Raw genomic sequence first — 20,412 nt, 5'->3', positions numbered from 1 at the left:
TTTTGATTCAATACATTTTATTTAGTTATTAATAAGTTCTTATATGCTTTTAAATGAACTTGTTACGTCCTGTTCTAATGTTATTTTTTTACCTTCTTTTAATTTTATGTTTAAAAAAATGTGTGCATTCTTGCAACAATTTCTTGCGTGCATGGACGTGCGCGAAATGTGCGCAAAAAAACTGTTATCTGGGTTAACTAATTAGCTACTGTTTTGTATATTTTAAATTCCTGAATATTCCTAAAAGTTGGAAAAAAATTTATATTCAACCGATGACATAACGTGAACAATAAAAACATTGTTAAGAATTATAAATTCTTAAATTCTGTTAAATTCTTTAAAATTCTCAAAAATTCTCTCATATTCTCAGTTATATAACCTGAACTTAAATTTTCGGGAATTTAAGAACTCTACCTGTCATGCAGCCTCATGCCACTTTTCTGGAGGCCTGTAGAAAATATTTGTCATGAGGGTTGATGGTCGCTGTGTGGCGGTAAAAAAAATGTTTTTCAAATAGAAATAATTTTCTGATAGTTCTGAGTGAAAGATAATAATCTTAGAGAGTTTTTATTATCTTTAAAATAAAAAATAATTAGCGAAAAACGTAAACTTCACTGTAAATCTCAATGCATTTCTCCTAACCACAATAAATAATTATTTATGCGAAATCATTTTTTTGTGTAAAAGTTGCAATTCTTATTTAATACTAATGCTTTGACGATTATTTCATCCTTTAAAAGATCCTCTGCAAATATCACTGGTAGTTTTTTATTTAAAAAATTTTATTTAGGAAAAACTATTGTTTACAGAAATAACGAATTTATAATCCCTAAATAAATTTTAAAAACAAAAAGTACCAATCAGATTTGTGGAGAAACTTTTAAGGATCAAAAAAATCTCTACAGCATTGGGATTAAATAATAATTGCAATTTTTATCTGTAGTAAGAGAGAAAAATATAGCTAATCCTAAAAATATTGTTCAATAAACAATGAAAGTAGTCAGATATTTATTTTAAAAGTTGACCTAGAGTTCTTTTCCAAAAATTGTTATGATTAACAATAAAATATTTTCCTTGATTTTATTAATCATTTTTAACAGCGTTTATTTTTTAGCTTGAAATAACTTCAGTTTATGTTTAATTTGAAAACAAGTATAATGAAAATTTCCCTTTCGTCTTCAATCTTAAGCTGAAATCTATGGAAATAATTATGACGAAAGAAAATTTGTTTCAACTTGAAAATTTTCTAAACTGCAATTTTTAAAAGAATTCTGCAAAATAAATAAAAAATCCCCTAAAATTTCACTACCAACTAAATTATTCTAACATTTAAGAAAAAAATTTTGATTCTCTCAAAAACTTTCCAAATTTTTAAAAAGCTTCTTTTTTTTCTTTGTAAAAAATCTACATTTTTCTTCAAATTTTTGTCTATTCCAAGTTAACAATTTTTCGAGAAACTTTTTAAGACTTCTAAACTTTTTAAATGTCTTTTAAAATTTCTCAAATTTCTGCTTATATTTTATAAAGACAAAAAAAGTGCCTTAAAATCATTCAGATTCTTTTTTTTTTTAATTTTTTGAAACACTTTGAAATCTTTTAGAATATTATCCTCCGGATAGTTTTTCAAAATAAAAAATCATGACAAATTTATTTGTGAATATAAAGTAAATGTTTTCATTCTCTTAAAATCTTTCGTAATTTTAATTCAGCTTAAAAAAAAACTTCAACAATCTACATTTTAAAAAAACATGCCATTTTTTAAAGTTTCAAATTAACTTTGAATTGTATGAATACTTCAAAATACTTATTAAGCATGATAGAACATTTTGTAATTTTCTCATTATGATTTAATTCTCTTCTAAGATTCTTTTTTTCAAAATAAAAAAAATCATTTGAAATTTAATAAGGAATCCTGACACAATTTTATTGTTCTTTTAAAAATTTTTTAAATTCTTGAAAAGCTTCTAATTTTGTGTTTAAAATCTTCAAAAATGTACATGTCGTCAAACAATTTTCTAAATCTTCACAAGATTTAAATTATTTTCTATTATTTCCAGAACCACTGAAAATTGTACAAATTAACAAAATTTAACTCCGAGAAAATCGTTTTAAAATCTTTCAGATTCTTTTACGACATAATTTGACAATTAAAAAAACATAAAATTAACCTTTTAAAATAAAACTTTTATTTTAAAATCAATTAAAATTTTTTTGCAACTTATAAATAATTATTTTAATTAATTGAATTTGTCTTAGATTTTTTAGAAAAACCTGTGAATTAAATAAAACTTCCTTAAAATTTGGATTAATAAATAACAATTCAATATTTATTATTAAATTAATATTTTTTGTTCAATTTAAAATTGATGCATCTTGCTGATAATTCGTCTTTTTTAAAGAAAGTTAACCCAATTGGTTGAAAAATCACATCTCAATTGAATGAACTTGTTCTAACTTAAAATGGAAATATTTTTTTTTGAAACATCAACAAAAACATTTTACGTCTATAAATCATATTTTTCAGTTGAAAATGCAACTGCTTGGCTGAAAATACATTTTTCTGGGTTAAATGCAATTGTTTTTTATTTTAAATTAGAATATTTGTTAGCTGTAATATCAGTAACTGTATTTTAGGTTTAAAAATCATCTCTTCTTGGTTCAAAATCAAATGACCGGTTAATAGTAAAACTACTTTTTTAAAACGTCTTTATTTTTGGTTTAGAATTTATATTTTAAATAAAAAATTTTACCATTCGGATAAAAATTCATAATTTTTGTTAAATTGGACTGTTTTATAAATAATATTAAACTATTTTTCGTTAATAGTAGTATATTTTAACAACTTCGTGTTAAATTCAGTAGATTTCAGAAAAATTCAAGTTACATTCAAAAGAAATCAAATGAATTAAGGAAAAACAAATGTTTAATTCAACAAAAAAATCCACTGTGTTCCGTAACACTGGAATGAATTTACAGAAATTTAAGAACAAAGATAACAAATGCAATGAAATTCTTAATAATTGAAAAAGAATTAAAAAATGAAATGTTTTGAAAACAATTTTAAACAAACTGAATTGAGTTCAGTAACTTTAAAATAACCTTAGAAAAATTCAAAAGGATTCAAGTAAATTACAAAAATACAAGAGAATTCCAAAGAATTAAAAATATTTCAGGGTGACTTCCAAGAAAAATTTTCAATCTTATAACCTTTGAAAGCATTCAAATAAATTGAAGCAATTTTGAAAATCGAAAAAATTTTATTAATTACAATCAATTTTGAGTGAATTTAGAAAAATTTAAAAGAAATGAAAAAAATTAAAGGAATTTCATAAAAAAATCAACCTGAATTTGAAAAGCAATCAATTAAATTAAAAACAAAATTTAAAAACATAGAAAAATTAATTAAATTGGGTAGAATTAAGTGGAAATTTAAAAGAATTCAAAAGAATTTAAAAGGATTCAGTATAAATTAATAAGGAAATTATTAAAACTACTGGAAATCCCTTGAAATTGTTTAAATCTTTCGAAAGCCCTTGAAACTTTCTATTATCCCAACTAATCCATTTAAATCTGATCAATATACTGAAATCAATCAAAAATTTCCTTTTAATTCTTTACAAGAATCCAAATTATTTTAAATCCTTTTAACTCCTTTCCAATTTTTTAAAGCTCTTGAAAATGCCAAGGAATTAAAAAAATATGCTTTAAAATATTTCAAATCTTTTAATCATTTTATTAATTGATCCTCAGTATCAATTAAATAAAAAGAAATTTAATGAAAAAAATAAATCCAATGAAATAAGTAGAAAATAGTAAATTTAAAGAAATACAAGTGAGTTAAAAAATTGCAGTGAAATAATACAATTCAAGAGAATTCTAAATCGCTTCAAATCTTTAAAACCCAACAAATTGCCTTACTTCTCATAAATAATTTCTTTGAAATGAACCAAAATATTATAAAATTTCGTGATAATCTATGATAATATTTTCTGAAATCATGCAAAATATATTAAAATGCATTGAGAGTTTTAAAATCCCTCGAAATTATTAAAATCCTCGGAAATCTAATCAAATAACATGAAATATCTTCAGAAATTCTAAAAAAATGTATCCTATAATATTTTAAAAGCTTTAAACTCACTTCAAATTAATTTTTAAAAATCTGATGGAAATTTGATGGAAAATTCATCTCTTTGGTTGAAAATTTAAGAATTCCGCTGAAAGTACGATTATTTTAAATGAATTTTCAAAGTTAAAAATGTATCGCTTTTCATTAAAATCGGACTACTTTATTCAATTTAACTATTTCATCCTTGAATGTAACTTCAAATATTTATTTAAAAACGTGTATTTTTGTTATTGCAATATCAACAACTATAATAATAATTAAAAGTTCCATTTTTAAAACATAAAATTTTTGGTTAAACGACACAGGCTACGAGAAACATAGACTAAAGTTGTTTATTCGAAAAACACCTTAAAATTTTTGTTATTAATCTGATGAAAAGCGTAGTTTTTGTTTTAGTCATGTAAAATGGAATTAAAAATTAACAAATTCAATTTTTGGACATAAAGGTAAAACAAAATGTTTGAGAAAACAATTGTTTTTAAATTAAAAATGAAAATTTGATTTAACCTCTTTTTCCCACGATAAATGTGATAAGAATATGTTCCTTAAAGCTGAAAGAGCTTTAACAAAAGAGAATTCACCAGCACATAATATTAGTTGTTGATTATTTGACCTTTTAATTTTTTAAGTCCTATGCAAAATTATGGGGGATGAAGGACTGATGAACAATCATGTTTAGTGTTTAAAATTCATCTGTTTTGATAAGAAATTAACATTTTTATTCTGAAATTAATCTTTGGTGGTTAAAGATTTAAATAATTGTTTCAAAATTTATCTTCTTTTGTTGAACTCGATAGTTTTCTATTAATTTTTCAACTGGAAATTTTACTATTCCGTTTTTTAAAGTTGATCTGTTGCGCTTCTATTTTCAACTTTAAAAATTTTTTTTTTAAATTGGTCCTGTTGGTTATTAAATTAACATTCTTGGTTAAAAACGTATCTTTTATTTTCAAAGTGGATTTTTTTGTTCAAAATTTGCAGTGCCGATTGCAAAGTAACATTGCAAAGCAATAATCTTGCAAAACAATGTTTTTTGGGTGATTTATCCATTGCAGAAATTGAGGCAATAGTGCGGATCTTCCTCTGGAAAAAAATTGGTACTCACTTTCTTTTTACTATTATAAAGCCAATCACGAGAATTATTCCAAGGAATCCAAATCCGATAACATTAGCAGTTATAATTGCACCTTCACAAGAAACATCTAAAAGTTCAGCAAATCCTGAGAGAACACATTTTGTCGGCGGCTCAGATCCGTCATCAGGCATACTTTTGCTCAACCAAACTATTGCAGACATATTCAAAATCAGTTGACCACCCGCATTTCTCTTTTCTGTGACATTTGGGTAAAATTTACCCACGTCGTGAAATTCATCGCTTATGCGTTGGACAACGTTTATCACTGAATACCTTGAAGGCCCACCTATAAATTTAATATGACCAGATACCTGCAAATTATTTCAAAATTTAGGTCGTTTAAAAAAAAATTAAGTTCTGCATCCGTAGTTCTAATAGGAAGAAAAACTTTCTTTTACGAATCAAAACATTTCCGTAACGTTTAATTTTTTTTTACTTTTTTCGCATTGTAGATATAATAACGAAGCATGAAAAGTCAAAAATTTCTTTTTACATGGAAAAAAATATTTCCCAACATAAAATTTTTTTTATTTACAAAAAGTCAATTTTTTAAATCAATTTAAATTCACTTGCTCCAAAGAACTTTTTCTCTCAATTCGGACAAACTTTATGGGAGCGTTTTTGACTTCCAGATGGTTTTTATCCTTATTAGAACTACGAGTGAAGAACTTTATCTTTTTTGATACGCCCTAATATACATGTATAGTTTCATATGTCGTCATTATTTTTTTTCGACATAAATCTCAAGTGCTCTTATAAAAATGTGGGTAAAAATAAAATGCAACATTACTTGCGCCTTTTTTCCAAAAATTAATTAGGATTTGTGAAAACCCTTATTTTGCTAAATTGAATTTTTTGTAAGACATCTGAACAGACACAGCATTGTTCTAAAGTTCTGGATGCTATTAAAAAATAGTTTCTGTCTATTTGACAAAAAATATTTTCTATCTATTTGACAAAAAATATTTTTGGAAAATATAGCGGGCCCCTCATTTTTGAATAGTACAAACTTTCTTCTTTTGAAGAAAATCTAATTTTTTTTATTACAAAAATTTTGAGAATTACAATAGAAAATTTATATAAAACTTTTCGATCAAATAAAAACTCAAACTTTATTTCTAACTAAATAGTTAAATTTCTAAAAAAAGAAAACTGTTGGAAAAAACATAAAACCTTATAGTTATAATAGTTATAGTTATAAAACAGATCAATTTTGAATTTTGAAAAAGATGAATTTTAAAAAGTATAGTTAAATCCTTAACACGACGTGCGCCCTTTCTCCGAAAATTAATTAGAATTTGTCAACAGCCTATTTTGCAAAAATAAGATTTTTAAGACATCTGAGCAGATTTAGCATTGTTATAGAGTTTCGGATGTTATTAAAAAATAGTTTTTGCCTATTTGACAAAAAAATTTTTAAAACTATAGCGGGCCCCTTTTTTTAAAGTCCAAATTTTCTTCCTTTTAGGAAAACCTATTTTTTTATTTTAAAAAACTTGAGAATTATAATGGAAAATTTATATGAAACTTTTCGATTAAGTCAAAATTCAAACTTTATTTCCAACCAAATAGTTGAATATACAAAAAAAAAACTGTAGGAAGAAAACATCAAACGTAATAGTTCATGTTTCAATCAAAAATTAATTTTATTTAAAAAGAAACAAAGGCTTTTTCATTAAAAGAAAAATAGCGAATTTTCAACAAAATAATTGAATTTTCAACTAAAAACATTAATTTTCAACTCAAATTATGAATCTTAAAAAAAAAAGAAAATGATTTTTTTGGAATACCTATAAATCAACTTGTAACCAAACAGTTGAATTTTCCACGAAATAATTGAATTTTGTGCCAATTTCTTGAAATTTAAAGCCAAAAAGACCACTAAAAACATATAAAAAGCAGATAAAACAGATACAAAAAACAAATCTATCAAACAGATTAATTTTGAATTTTGAAAAAGTTGGATTTTAAAAAGAATAGTTAAATGCTTGGAATGTAATTATTTTTTTCGACGTAACTGCATCTGCTCTTGTGAAGATTTGGATAGAAATAAAATGCAACAATACTTGCACCTTTTCTCCAAAAATTAATTAGGATTCGTGAGAACCCATATTTTGCAAAACTGAATTTTTTTAAGAGATCGACACAGATTTATCATTGTTTTAGAATTCCGGATGCTATTTAAAAATAGTTTCGGCCTAATTAACAAAAAATATTTTTGAAAAATATAGCGTGCCCCTCATTTTTAAAAAGTTCAAATTTTCTTCATTTGAAATAAAACTAATTTTTTAAAATTTAGAAACTTTGAGAATTACAATCGAAAAGTTTTATGAAAATTTTTGATCAAGTCAAAATCATAACGAAAAACGTAATAATTATTATTTCAATCAAAAACTGTTTTTATTTTTCAAAAGTTTTTTAATTCAAAGAAAACTACAAATTTTCAAGGAAATATTTGAATTTTCAACTAAAAAAATGAATTTGAAATTCAAATTATGAATCTTAAAAAAAATTATTGTTTAAGAATATGTATAAATCAACTTGTAACAAAAAAGTTGAATTTCCAAATAAATAATTAAATTTTGTACCAATTTGTTGAAATTTAAAGCCAAAAAGACTAGTTTTCTATAAAACAGGTGAATCTTGAATGCAAAAATATGAATTTTTAACGAAACAGTTAATTTTAACACAAAAAGTTGAATTTTAAAAAGAATAGTTGAATCCCCCACATCGTATTATGCTATTTAAAAATAGTTTCGGCCTATTTCACAAAAAAATTTGTTGAAAAATATATCGGGCCCCTCATTTTTTTAAACTTAAAGTTTTCTTTTTTTAAAGAAAACCGAATTTGTTTGAAAATTAATTTAAATTTAAATTAAATTTAAATTTATTTTAATTTATTTTAAATTTAAATTAAATTAAAATTTCGAAGAAAAGTTTGAAAATTACAATTGAAAAGTTATATGAAACTTTTCCATCAAGTCGAAATTAAAAGAATTATAGCACATTAAAAAGAACCAACAGTTTTTATTCCAAGCAATCAAATAATATTCTGATCGAAAATACCTCGTTTCAATTCAAAATTATGATTCTATTTAAAAATTCAATTTTTAACTCAGAATTGTTATTCTCCTAGAAAAATCTCATTTCCAACTGAAAATTGATTAAAAATTGAAAATTCCTTGTTCCAATCCGGAATTTTAATTTCTTTCGAAAATATCCCGTTTCAACTTGGAAATAAAATTCATTATTTAAAGAAAATTTCCTGTTTCAGCTCAAAATTTATTTAAATATTAAAATTTCCTGTTCCCAGACAAATTGTAAATCTTTTGAATAAATACCCGTTTCAATTTAGAATTAGTTAAAATTTGAAAGTTTCTCGTTTCAACTCAAAATTAGAATTTCCGGTTCCAAACCAAAATTATTATTCTGGATAAATTTTAGTTCCAACTATAAATTTATAAAAAATTAAAAGATCCCTGTTTAATATTTTAAAAACCTTAAAATTCTTCGAAATTTTATTTCAAAATGTTGAAACATCTACATGCTGTTTTACATTGTTCCAAATTAATTTTGTTTAATTCTCCCAAATTGAAGAAATTTGCTTAAAATCTTCCACATTCATGTTTGAAAATTTTGTAAATCGTTATAAATCTTTTTAAATATTCCCTTAAAATAAGTTTATTAAAATAAAAAATCATTTTTAGTTTTCCTAGCAAATGTTTTTAACTTTTCTGACGCCTGTCAAAATTCTAAAAAGCTTTTCAATTTTTTTTCGCAATTTTCCAAAATCTATATTTGATTTCGTATTAGGTTGTGCACTATTTCCACCGAAATTTTAATACGAATAGCTGGATTTTGTCGACACAGATAGAAACTTCGTTTAAATTACTTGCATCCATTTCAAATTTTCAATTTTTTCAAAACGTCTAAATATTTCTTAAACATACTTGATTTTTTCTGAGAATAATAGGGGTTCAATTGTTTAGTTTTGAATATGTGATTTATAATTACTGATTTCAAATGAAAAATCAGACATTTCTAAATATCAAGTGTTTGTTCTTTTTCTTAATTAAAAATTTTCAAATACAAGGCTTTAAATATTGATTATTTCACACTGAATTGAAATTTTTAATTTAATAAAAGCCATTGATCATAAATATACTATTTTGAAAATATCTAAAAATTGAAAATAGTTTATTAGGTTTAAATCGGGCGGTTAAATTTGTTTAACTGATAATGCTTTCTAATTAAAACAATTGAATTTTTAAGAATACAATCTAGAAATTCTAAAATTGTGAACTGATTCCGCATGGTCTTATAAAATAAATGGTTATTTACTTTTTAAATCTTAAAGAACAATTCAATTTCTAAAATAATTAATTCATTCACATTCAGATATGATCAATGAAAAATATAGTTTCTGAATTTTGAATTTTCTGAATTTTGAATTCTGAATTTTACTTCTGTTAATTTTTTAAAACTGAATTTTAAAATTCTTCGAAATAAAATATATGCTTGAACATCAAAAATGAAAAAGTTTTAAAGTAAAAGAATTCCTAAATACGGATTATAAACTGAATAATATCATAATTGAAAAAGATCTCAATCAAACTAATTGTTTAAAAAACGGTTGAAGTCGTAGAAAGTTGGATTGATTTTTTGTCTCTAAAAATTTGTAAAATTCCCGGTAATTTTCCGGTTTTTCAGTTTTCCCGGTTCAGCGACCACCCTGAAAACCCTATAAAGAGCGCATAGTAGCTTTTCTGTTCACTGGGACTTCTAGGCTAGGGAATCTATTAATACCTCGAAAACTACAAAAGAGGTACTCAAAACTCTAAAATAAAATAATAATTTTTAACACTTTTTAATAGCAGGGGTGTAACTTTCCAGGGATGGGAAAAGGAGTGGGGGAAGTTATTGTATACTAACCCCATAGAAATCGGTTTGAGAAATGATGTCAGTGAGTCTGGTTGCTGTATGATCAGAATGAAGATCAAAGACATAACTCTGATTTTCCTGGAGTAGCCGATCCATTCCTAATGCTAATGTCCACATTGCATCGTAGGTGTAACCTGCATAAGCTGAAACTTGTTGATTCAGAGAAGAACAGCGTTCTTCGTACTTTTGTCGCCATTCTTTGACTGTAATTCCTTCTTGCATTAAGTCATTGTCTGGCGCATAATATGCGTGAGAAATTGCAAAATGACCATCAATAGCCTTTTTCATTTCTGCTTTAGTGCAGGGAATTTTAGAACTGCTGTTTTTATTGTACAAGTCCGCATCATACCAATCGGGATGCAGCCAAAGAGGAAGAAACCATACATAACCCTGTAATTTTAACAATACAAGATTTTTGTTTATTTTTGTTTGAGTCACGAAGTAGAATGAGGAGACCCCGTCCCATACTGCCTCTGGAAAATTTGGACGCATAGGCCGGTGCAGAATTTTTGGTGCGGCGCTCGTCGGGCCCCGATCAGGAAAAATGTGACCCCGGTCGGGAAAAATGTGGCCCTGATAGAGTAATCTGTCTAGTGCCAGACCGTAAATGAAACGCTCTACCCGACAGGGCTCAGTTCTGGACATCCAAAATGGGGGCCCGATATGGCACCTTTAATTTTTTATTACTATTATTAATAAAATTAAAAAAGTTTTTTTAATGGTATTTTTTGATACTTTCTGTTTTACAAAACTTCAATTTTTCAATATTATACATTATGAAACTATTTGTATTCCTTAAATTTATCATTAACAGTTTGCATTTCGAACTGAACTATTATGTTTTAAAAAACAATGTTCAAATGTAGATAGCCATTACACATATACACGCATTCATAAATGAAATTCAATTATAAATATTTTTAAACCTTTTGAATATTCTTTTGGAATGTATTTGTTTGACTAACGCACATGGGGGACGTGGAAATAGATTTTAAAAGTGAGGTTATGTTCGAGAAAATAACAAAAGTATTTAATCTAAATCCGGAAATTTATATATTTTGTATAAAATAATGTTTTTAAGTAATGTGAATACATAGAAAGTTGACATACAACTTAAGGAATGGAAATGATTTTTGTGCAGTTTGAGATTAAAAAATGAAGTCGGATGTCCCAAATCCAAAATGTCACTAATTTCGCAACGTATGACATTTGATCTTAAAATCTCACTAAAAATTCTGCCCTTCCGAACTCGCAATGTACCTAACCCAACCCGACGTGGTTTTGACGCGAGTCACACCATTTGCTCCCCACCCCCCTTGCGACCACATATGGAAAATCCGATCGGGCTCAGATCAAAACTTGAGAATAAGTTGGGCAATTTCTGCACGGGGATTCGGATTTAGTTAGATGGCATCGTTCTTAACGCCTCTTGCAGAAAAGATTTGTGACACAAGTTTTACAAATGGTATTATTTCTAATTAAAAGCGTTCAAAATTGTACACTTTTAGTACAAATTTTGAAAAATGGACAATTTTTTTTAAATGTTTAAAATTGTATGATTTTTAATTTAAAGATTACAAAATGAAAGAAATTTTATTTTAAGTATAAGGATCGCGCATTCAAATGATTTAAGATTATCAGAAAATTTCGAAAATAGGACAAGTTCAAAACGTTAAAAATTAAATAGTTTACAAACACAATTTTAAAAATTCGATAATTTAAAATCCAAAGGCATTAAGACTCTATTATATATGATTAAAACCGTTCCAAACTGACAATTTTCAGATTACAATTCTCTATCAATGGACAACTTGATTAGAACAGAGTTGAAAGTGTATAGTTTTTATTTCAAAGCGTTTAAAATTGAACGATCTTATTTTGAATTTAACAATCTCGAATCGGAATAATTTAAGACTAAAATTTCGATAGTAAAACAAGTTAAAAATTTTCAGATGAAATATTTGCAGAATAGAATTTTGAAAATTCGCAACAGCTTTCTTCTGAAGATTCTTCTTTCAGTTACAAATCTTATTGCTTGGTTGAAAATTTAATTATTTTCTTAAAGAGACAGCCATTTTGGTTGCAAATTGTGTACAATTCTTATTTTGGTGTTAGAAAGTGAACTGGAATCTTCTTTGGATACAATTTTAACTGTTTTTTTGTTTAATTTATCTGTTTAGAAGGAATTTAATCTTTTTTGAATAAAAATTCAACTTTTCGGTTGAAAATTCAACTCTTTTTTTGAAATTTTCTCTTTTTGATTTAAAAATTCACCAGCTATAACAGAAATTAAATCTTTCTTGGAGGAAAATACATCTGTTTGATTGAAAATTCAACAATTTTCATAAAGTTATAATTTGCGGTTTAAAATTTTACTGCTTTTAAAATATTTTCTTGATGGAAATTCGACTATTTTAAAAATTTTTTGTTTTTATTTAATTAAAAATAAAACTTTTAAAAAAATGCCGTCTTTTTTGGATAAAAATGCAACTTGCTTGGAAATTTAAATTGTTTGTCAAAAAGTCATAATATTTGGTTAAAAATTTTGCAATTTTCTTGACAATTCAACCATTTTCTTGAAAATATACATTTTTTTTAAATTTATATTTTGGTGTTGAAAAATGAACCAGGATCTTCTTTAGATAAAAGTTTCACTTAGCATTTAGAATTTTTTTAAAATTACAAATTCATCGGTTTTAGTACAAAATTGTATCTTTTTTGGATATTATGCAACTATTTGGTAGATAATTCGAATATTTTGTTCCGAAATCATTTTTCCGTAGAAACTTATTCTTTTGTTAAAAAATTTAATTTTGGATTTTGTTGAGTCAAGTGGAGATTTTTTGAAATAAAAGTGAACTTTTTTTATAACTAACAATTCTTCTGCTTCAAGAGAAACTTTATGTTTTTTGATAAAAATGCAACTGAATGGTAGAAAATGCAACAATTTTTTTTGTTAAAGGCATCCTTTTTCGTTAAAAATTTGTCTTTTTGGATTGAAAATTTGTTTTTTTTCGTAGAAAATGATTTCTTCTTTAAAAATTCATATTTTGATCGTGAAAACTCGACTAAAATCTTTTTCTCCAAAAAATTAAACTATTAAAATCATTTTTCTTTGCTAGAGTATTTAACTTATTTGTGTGAAAGATTTAGTTAAGTCGCTTTGTTAAGAAATCATTTTTTATTAAGGAATTGTGGTTTTAGTTGAGAATTCATCTCTTTAGTTGAAAATTAATCTTTTTTAATTGACAATTCAACTACTTCGGTAAAAGTTCAACCAAATTGTTAAAAATTTCATTTTTGGATTGAAGGCTCACGTCTTTATTTAGAAATTTAACTATTTAGTGGAACATACTTTTTTTTAAGTTAATATTTTAAGAGATATTGTAAATTTGCCATTTTTTGAATATTGATCTTTTTTAGTTAAAAATTCGAATTTTTTGGTAAAATAACCATTTTTTTAGTTTGAAAATTTATTTTTGTTAGGTAAAAATGCACCGGTTTCGTGGAAAATTAATTTTTCGGTGAAAGTCATATTTGGTTTAAAAATTCAATTTTTGTAAAGAAAATTTGTCTTCTGGCTTGAAGGTGCAATAATACGATAAGCTCCTATTTATTTTTTGATTGAAAAATATCTATTGGTTGAAAATTCGTCTGGTTGATTTTAAAATTCCTTTTTTTTCTATAAGTTGTATTCCTTTTTGATTGAAATATAAACTATGAAATTTCCTTGTTTGGAATTTGTTTTTTTAGGTTGAATATTCAACTATTATGTTAAAAATTCAAATATTTTTTTTGAAAATCGAAGTGTTTAAAAAAAATTATTAAATTTAAACAATTTTAATTTGTTTATAAAATACTGTTTTATTCCGTTTATAAAATACTGTTTTATTCCGTTTATAAAATATTCTATGTTAAAAGTATTACAAAATAAAAATGCTGGTATTTAAATATCAATAATTTGAAATAAAGAATTATATCAGAAAATGTTGAATTAAACAAAAGATCAAACAAAATATTCTTTGATTCAATCAAAACTTCATTAAGTCAAAAATAAGTTAATAAAGTTTTTAATTGAATCAAGGATTAATATTGATTGATTTGAAATTAGAGAAACTTTCTTTGAGACGAAGAAAACTTCTTTCAACTGGTTTTAATTACAAATTATAAATAGTTGAACTCATCTGAGAAGACGAATTCTCAAAATAATACATGAATCATCAACCAAAACATAAAACCAAAAAATACTATTTTTGAACAAAATAATTAAATTTTCTACTAGCGAGATAAATTTAAAAAAAAAGTAATAATTGATGTTTCAGCAAGAAAAGATTTTAATTATAAATTACAAATTTTTCAATAATATAGCTGAATTTTAAATAAAAAAACGGATTGATATTTAACCAAACAGCTGCATTTTCAACAAAGGCTTTTTAATCAACGAAAAAATGCGAATTTTTAACAAAAAAAGCAATTTTTAACTTAAATTATGAATGCTCGAAAACAGAAATTATTTTTTAGAATACCTATAATTCAACTTGTAAACAAACAGTTGAATTTTCAACTAAGTAATTGTATTTCGTACCAATTTCTTGAAATTTAAAGCCCAAAAAGTGAGATTTCTATAAAACAGATAAATTTTGGATGCCATAACATGAATGTAGAAAAAGTTAATTTTCACATAAAAAGTTGAAAAATTTTTAACGAAATACTTCCATTTTCTAATAAATTGTTAAAGTTTCAAGAACCAAAGATGAATTTTTTTCGAAACAGTTGAATTTTTAATCTGAAAGTATGAGTTTAAAAAAATATATTAATTTTGAACCAAATAGTTCAGTTTCCTACCAAAATAGTTTGATTTTTAATAAGAAATACCAATTTTCTACAAAACAGTTAAATTTTCAATACTAAGCAATGAATTTAAAAAAAACTTCATTTGCAACCAACTAGTTCATTAAAAAAAAAAGAAAACTGTTGGAAAAAAACAAAAAAAGCAGTTTGATCAAAAATCAATAAAAAATTTATTCAAAAAAAGTTTAATTTTAAAACAAAAGCTTTTTAATTCAACAAAAAAATACGAATTAACAACAAAATAGTGACATTTTCATCTGAAAAAAAATTTCCAATCAAATTATGGATTTTCAACAAAAACAAAAATGATTTATTAAGACCTATAATTCGACTTGTAATCAAACGGTTGCATTTTCAACTAAATAGTTGAATTTTGTATCAATTTCTTGAAATTCAAAGCCCGAATGAACAACATTCTATAAAAAAGATACATTTTTTTTAAAAAGGATTAATTTTTAATAAAAAAGTTAATTTTCACATAAAAAGTTGAATTTCATTAAACATAGCGAAAACTTCCATCGAAAGAGATTAGTTTCTGAGAAACAAATTTTATTTCATCCCGATAATTATGAAATGTCCACTAAATTATTAAATGTCCACTAAATCTTGATTCAAAAACACGAATGTTTTACCAAAAGAGTTGAATTTTCCACTAAAAAAAATTTGTATTCAAGAAAGAATTTTTTTTTAAAGATTTGAATGATTAAATTTTTCAATCAATTTTTTATAAATATTAATAAAATAAGTACAATATATAAATATACATAAATAACAAAGATAATATTAAGTCTGGACCAATAGGCAACAAATTAAAATCAAAATGATTTATAATCATAAAATTGAGTTTTCTACCAAAATATATGTAGTTTTAACTTAAAAAGACAACTTTTTAACGAAACGGTTGCGTTTTTAACCAACAAAAGATGAAATTTCTACCAAAAGAGAAGAATTTTTTAAAGAAAAAAATTTAATTTTTGATTCAGAAAATTTGTCAGTGAAGAAAAAAATTGTTTTTTCAAATTCGAATGCTGGGGTTTTCAAACAGAAAATCGTTCTAAAAACCAGAAAAAGTAGAATTTTCAACCGGAGAACGTGAATTTTTAAGGAAATATTAACTTATGACAAAAATTTGAGTTTTCTACCAAAATAGTTGAATTGGTAATTAAAAAATACGAATTCCTAATCAAGCATTTGTAGTTTTAACCAACAAAAGAAGTTGAATTTTGAACTAACAAAAGATTTTTCAGTAAAAAAAAAATTTTTAATTTGAATGACAGAGCTTTTTGTGTTAAAGTCCTTACTCAAAATAAAAAGACAAATTTTCGGAAAGAAATTATGAATTTTCTACAACACTGTTAAATTTTCAACAAAATAATTGAATGTCCGACAAAAAAATAAATAATTTTACATTAGAAGTATAATTATAAACTTAATAATTATTATTCATATTTATTATAATAATTTAATAATTATAATTATATAATTATAGTATAATTATAGAATTATATATATATTATTCAATCAAAATAAGTGACTTTTCAAAGAGAAAAATCCTATCTGAGCCTGCGGGAAATAAATAGGATTCTGGAAAATTCATAGACCGAAAAATAATAGTTTACATTAGCATTATAGTTTATTTTTAATACTTTGAAATTATAAGAGTCGAAAACGACCTCAAAAAGCACGCAAATAAAAAAAAATGTGTTTTCTTTTCGACAATAAATCCAACAAACGATATTCTATCATATTTTATTTATGAATAATTCATAAATGATAATATTCGTACGCAAAGCAATGCATTTTGCATATCCAGTATTTACGATAGCACACGATAAGTCAACCTTTTCTGAAGAAGTAAAGTGATTGTAAAAAAGTAATAATCGCCTGAACACGTTTTGTCGTGAAAATTTATTGTTAACATAAAAATTGTGATTTATGACTTATTGAGAACTGAGAAAATGGTTAGTTTAAATATAGTTTACTTGATTTAAATAAATTTTAATTTAATGTAAACAACCATTTGGTAGACCCAACATCATTCAGTGGTTTTAAAGCAAATTTCAAATTTTCTACAAATTATTTTTACGTGTTCCAGAAACAATTTTGCAGGAAGCCACTTGAACGAAAAATCTGGTTAATTTAAAAAGTTCTTACTTGACATCTGATGAAGATAGGTTATTGTTTTTTAATGTTTAAAATTTCAGAATATTTCCACGACTGTCCTTTCTAGAAAATTTACAATTTCTCATTCTTATTTTATATTTTTTCTTTAATCATAAATTAAAAATTTTAAAAATCTATATTTTTAAAAAATGGAAATAAATCACCTGTTCGGCAGACATCTCCAGTTTGTACGCTTCACACAAAACTTGCCGAGCAACTTGGTCATTCACATCAGCAATAATGATACGAGCCCGTTTCTGTTTGAGATCATGCAAATACTATAAAAAACAAAATTATCATCAATCAGTAATAAAAATAAACATCTCAACTTTAGTAATAAGAATATGATGCTTAAATCTATAACTCCGGGCTAAAAAAAACTTTTTCCGAGTGTACATCTAAGACTCCAAATTCTGGGGTTGGTTCTATAAAAAAATACACTTCCTTATACTCTCTTGGGTAACATATTATTGAGAATTCTTTTCAATTTATATTAAATTCCTTTGAGTTCTTTGGAAGTTTTCGAATTTATTGTATCCTTTTTAATTGTTTACCTGTCTTGAAATTTTTTTAATTCCTAGTAATCACCTGCATTTTTTCAACTGATTGATATCCGTCAATATCCTAAATTTCTTTAATTTTCGGAATTCCTTGAACTCCTTTCATTTCCTGAATTCTATGAATTTACTGAATAGTCTGAAATCATCTGAATTTTCTTAAATCTGTGAATTCTATGAATTTCCTCAATTCCTGGGATACCCCGAATTTCCGGAATTACTTGATTTATCTGAATTCCCGGAATCACTTGATTTATCTGAATTCCCGGAATCACTTGATTTATCTGAATTCCCGGAATCACTTCATTTATCTGAACTCCCGGAAATACTTGATTTATCTGAATTCCTGGAAATCTCTGAAATTCATGATTTCACTCAATCAATTAAAATTCTAAAATGTTCTTTATTTATGAAATTCACTGAATTTCTTGAATGCTGCAAAATCCCTGAAATTCTCTGAATTCACTAAAAAAAAACTGGAATATTCGCAATTCTCTAAATTCCATAAAAATAACTAAGTTCTTGAATTATATAACATTCTGGACATTCTCGAAATTGTTTCAAATCCTTAAGTTTCTTGAATATCCTAAATTCTTTAAATATTCGGATTTCCCTGAATGATTTAAATTTGCTAAATTTCTTGCATTCTGTGAATGCCTTGAATTCCTTAAATTCTCGGAAGTCCCAAACTTTTCTGAATTTCTGGTAATTCACGAATTATTTTAATTCCCTGAAATCCCTTGATTCCCTGAGCATTCGGACTTTCCTGAACTCCGTTAAATGCTCTTAATTTCCTGCATTCTATAAAATCCCAGCATATTTTCAATTCTTCTAAATTTCTCTGAATTATTTTCATTAATTTTAGGGTCTGAAAATTCAGAAAATTCCACAATTATAAGGAAATTCAGATAATTCTGAGGATTTTAGATATATCAGGAAATGTAGAGGACTTCAAAGAACTTCAAAGCATTGAAAAGAATTCGAAATAGCTTAAAAGCATTAAAATCATTCAAAAAGAATGAAGAAGAACACATATAATTTCAAAAACTCGAAAGAATTGAAAGGGATCAGATTAATTCAAAGAAACCCGCCATAGATCCGCAAAAACTTTTTCCTGAAGATTATCTGTTTAGTTATAAATGTTATTATTTGTCTGAAAATTTAACAATTTTCTCAAAAAGATATCCTTTTTGGTGGCGAATTGAACTGTTTTGATAAAAATTCGTCTTTTTGGTTAAAAATTCAACTCTTTGCTTACAACATTAACCTTTTGTTTAAAATTTATATTTTTTGGTGAAATCTTTTTTAATGGAAAACACTTTTCTTGCAAATTTGTGTCTTTTATTGGAAAATTCACCTGTTTTAGTAGAATTTTTATTTTTCTTGGATATAATTGCAACTGTTAGGTTGCAAATTTAACAATCTTTTTCAAAATTCATACTTCTTGGTAAAAAATTCGGATATTTAGTAGAAAATTTACTTATTGTTTACAATTATAATTTTCGTTTTGAAAAGTGAACTAGAATCTTCTTTTTGATGAAAATTTACCTATTTTTTGTTTTGAAGATTTTTTAAATTTAAATTCGCCTGTTTTCAAATAAATTTAATCTTTTTTGAATAAAAATGCAACTGCTCGGTTGAAAATGCAATTTTTTCAAAGTTTGTGTTTTTGATTTTAAAATTATTCTTTTTGGCAAAAATTTCCTGTTTCTTTGATAAAAATGCAACTAACTAAAATACAACATTTTGGTAGATATTTGAACAATTTTCGTGAAAATTCATCCTTCTTAAGAAATTCATCTTTTTAAATTAAAAATTCAATTTTTTTCGTAGACACTTATTTCATGTTTAAAAATTCATATTTTAATCGTGAAAAATCAACTGCAATCTTCTTTAACAGACAATTCAACTGTTTTTAAAAATTTATTTATTTATTTAAAAATTACATCCGTCTTAGTACTAAACTTATATTTGCTGAAGTAAATGTTACTTTTTAGTTAAAAATTATTTTTCTTTGTTTGAGTATTCAGCTATTTTCTTTGAAAGATTTGGTTGAATCACTTGTTAAGAAATCATTTTTTTTAAAGATTTATTTTTCGAGTTGAAAAGTCATCTATTTGGTTAAAAGTTTAACTAATTGTTTAGAAAATAATCTTGCGTAAAAGTTCACCTACATTGTTAAACATTTTTTTTAAATAAAGGCTTATGTCTTTGGTTGAAAATTTAATTGTTAAAAAAATTGGGAAAAGTCATCCTTTGGCTTTAAGGTTTGGATGAAATTCTATTTCTCCTTATTTTTTAAAACTGAAGTTTAAGATATTATGTTAAAAATTTAATTATTTTTTTGAAAAAAAAACAATTATTCTGTTATTAAGCCATTTTTTATAGTAGAAAAGATATTTTTGGTTTTGTATAAATTTATAAATTTTCAATTTGTATCCAAAATACTGTTGCATTCCGTTTATAAAAGATTCTATTTTAAAAGAGTTAGAATATTAAAATGCTGGAATTTAAACAGTAATGATCAAAAACTTTTGAAATGTAGTTCTCATACGTCATGTCTAATTCTACTAGTAGTAAATATCCAAACATTTCTGAAAACTGAAAATTACATCCAGTAATATGGGGGGGGGGGG

General features: G+C 24.9%; 1 protein-coding gene across 5 annotated transcripts in view; it reads right to left on the bottom strand.

Annotated features, from left to right (window-relative positions):
* Positions 1–20,412, bottom strand: part of LOC117167784 (receptor-type guanylate cyclase Gyc76C-like) — a 96,066-nt gene that overhangs the window by 14,762 nt on the left and 60,892 nt on the right. For all 5 annotated transcript variants that reach the window (XM_033352962.1, XM_033352966.1, XM_033352963.1 and 2 more), the window contains 3 exons: positions 17,384–17,497; positions 10,197–10,595; positions 5,235–5,575 (listed from right to left, as the gene is read on the bottom strand). In XM_033352962.1, coding sequence (XP_033208853.1) covers positions 5,235–5,575; positions 10,197–10,595; positions 17,384–17,497 — 854 coding nt within the window. The remainder of the gene's footprint in view (positions 1–5,234; positions 5,576–10,196; positions 10,596–17,383; positions 17,498–20,412) is intronic.

The sequence above is a fragment of the Belonocnema kinseyi genome, chromosome 2 (genome assembly GCF_010883055.1).
Source record: "Belonocnema kinseyi isolate 2016_QV_RU_SX_M_011 chromosome 2, B_treatae_v1, whole genome shotgun sequence".
In the NCBI taxonomy this organism is placed as follows: domain Eukaryota; kingdom Metazoa; phylum Arthropoda; class Insecta; order Hymenoptera; family Cynipidae; genus Belonocnema; species Belonocnema kinseyi.
This window is presented reverse-complemented; position numbering and strand designations above follow the sequence as displayed.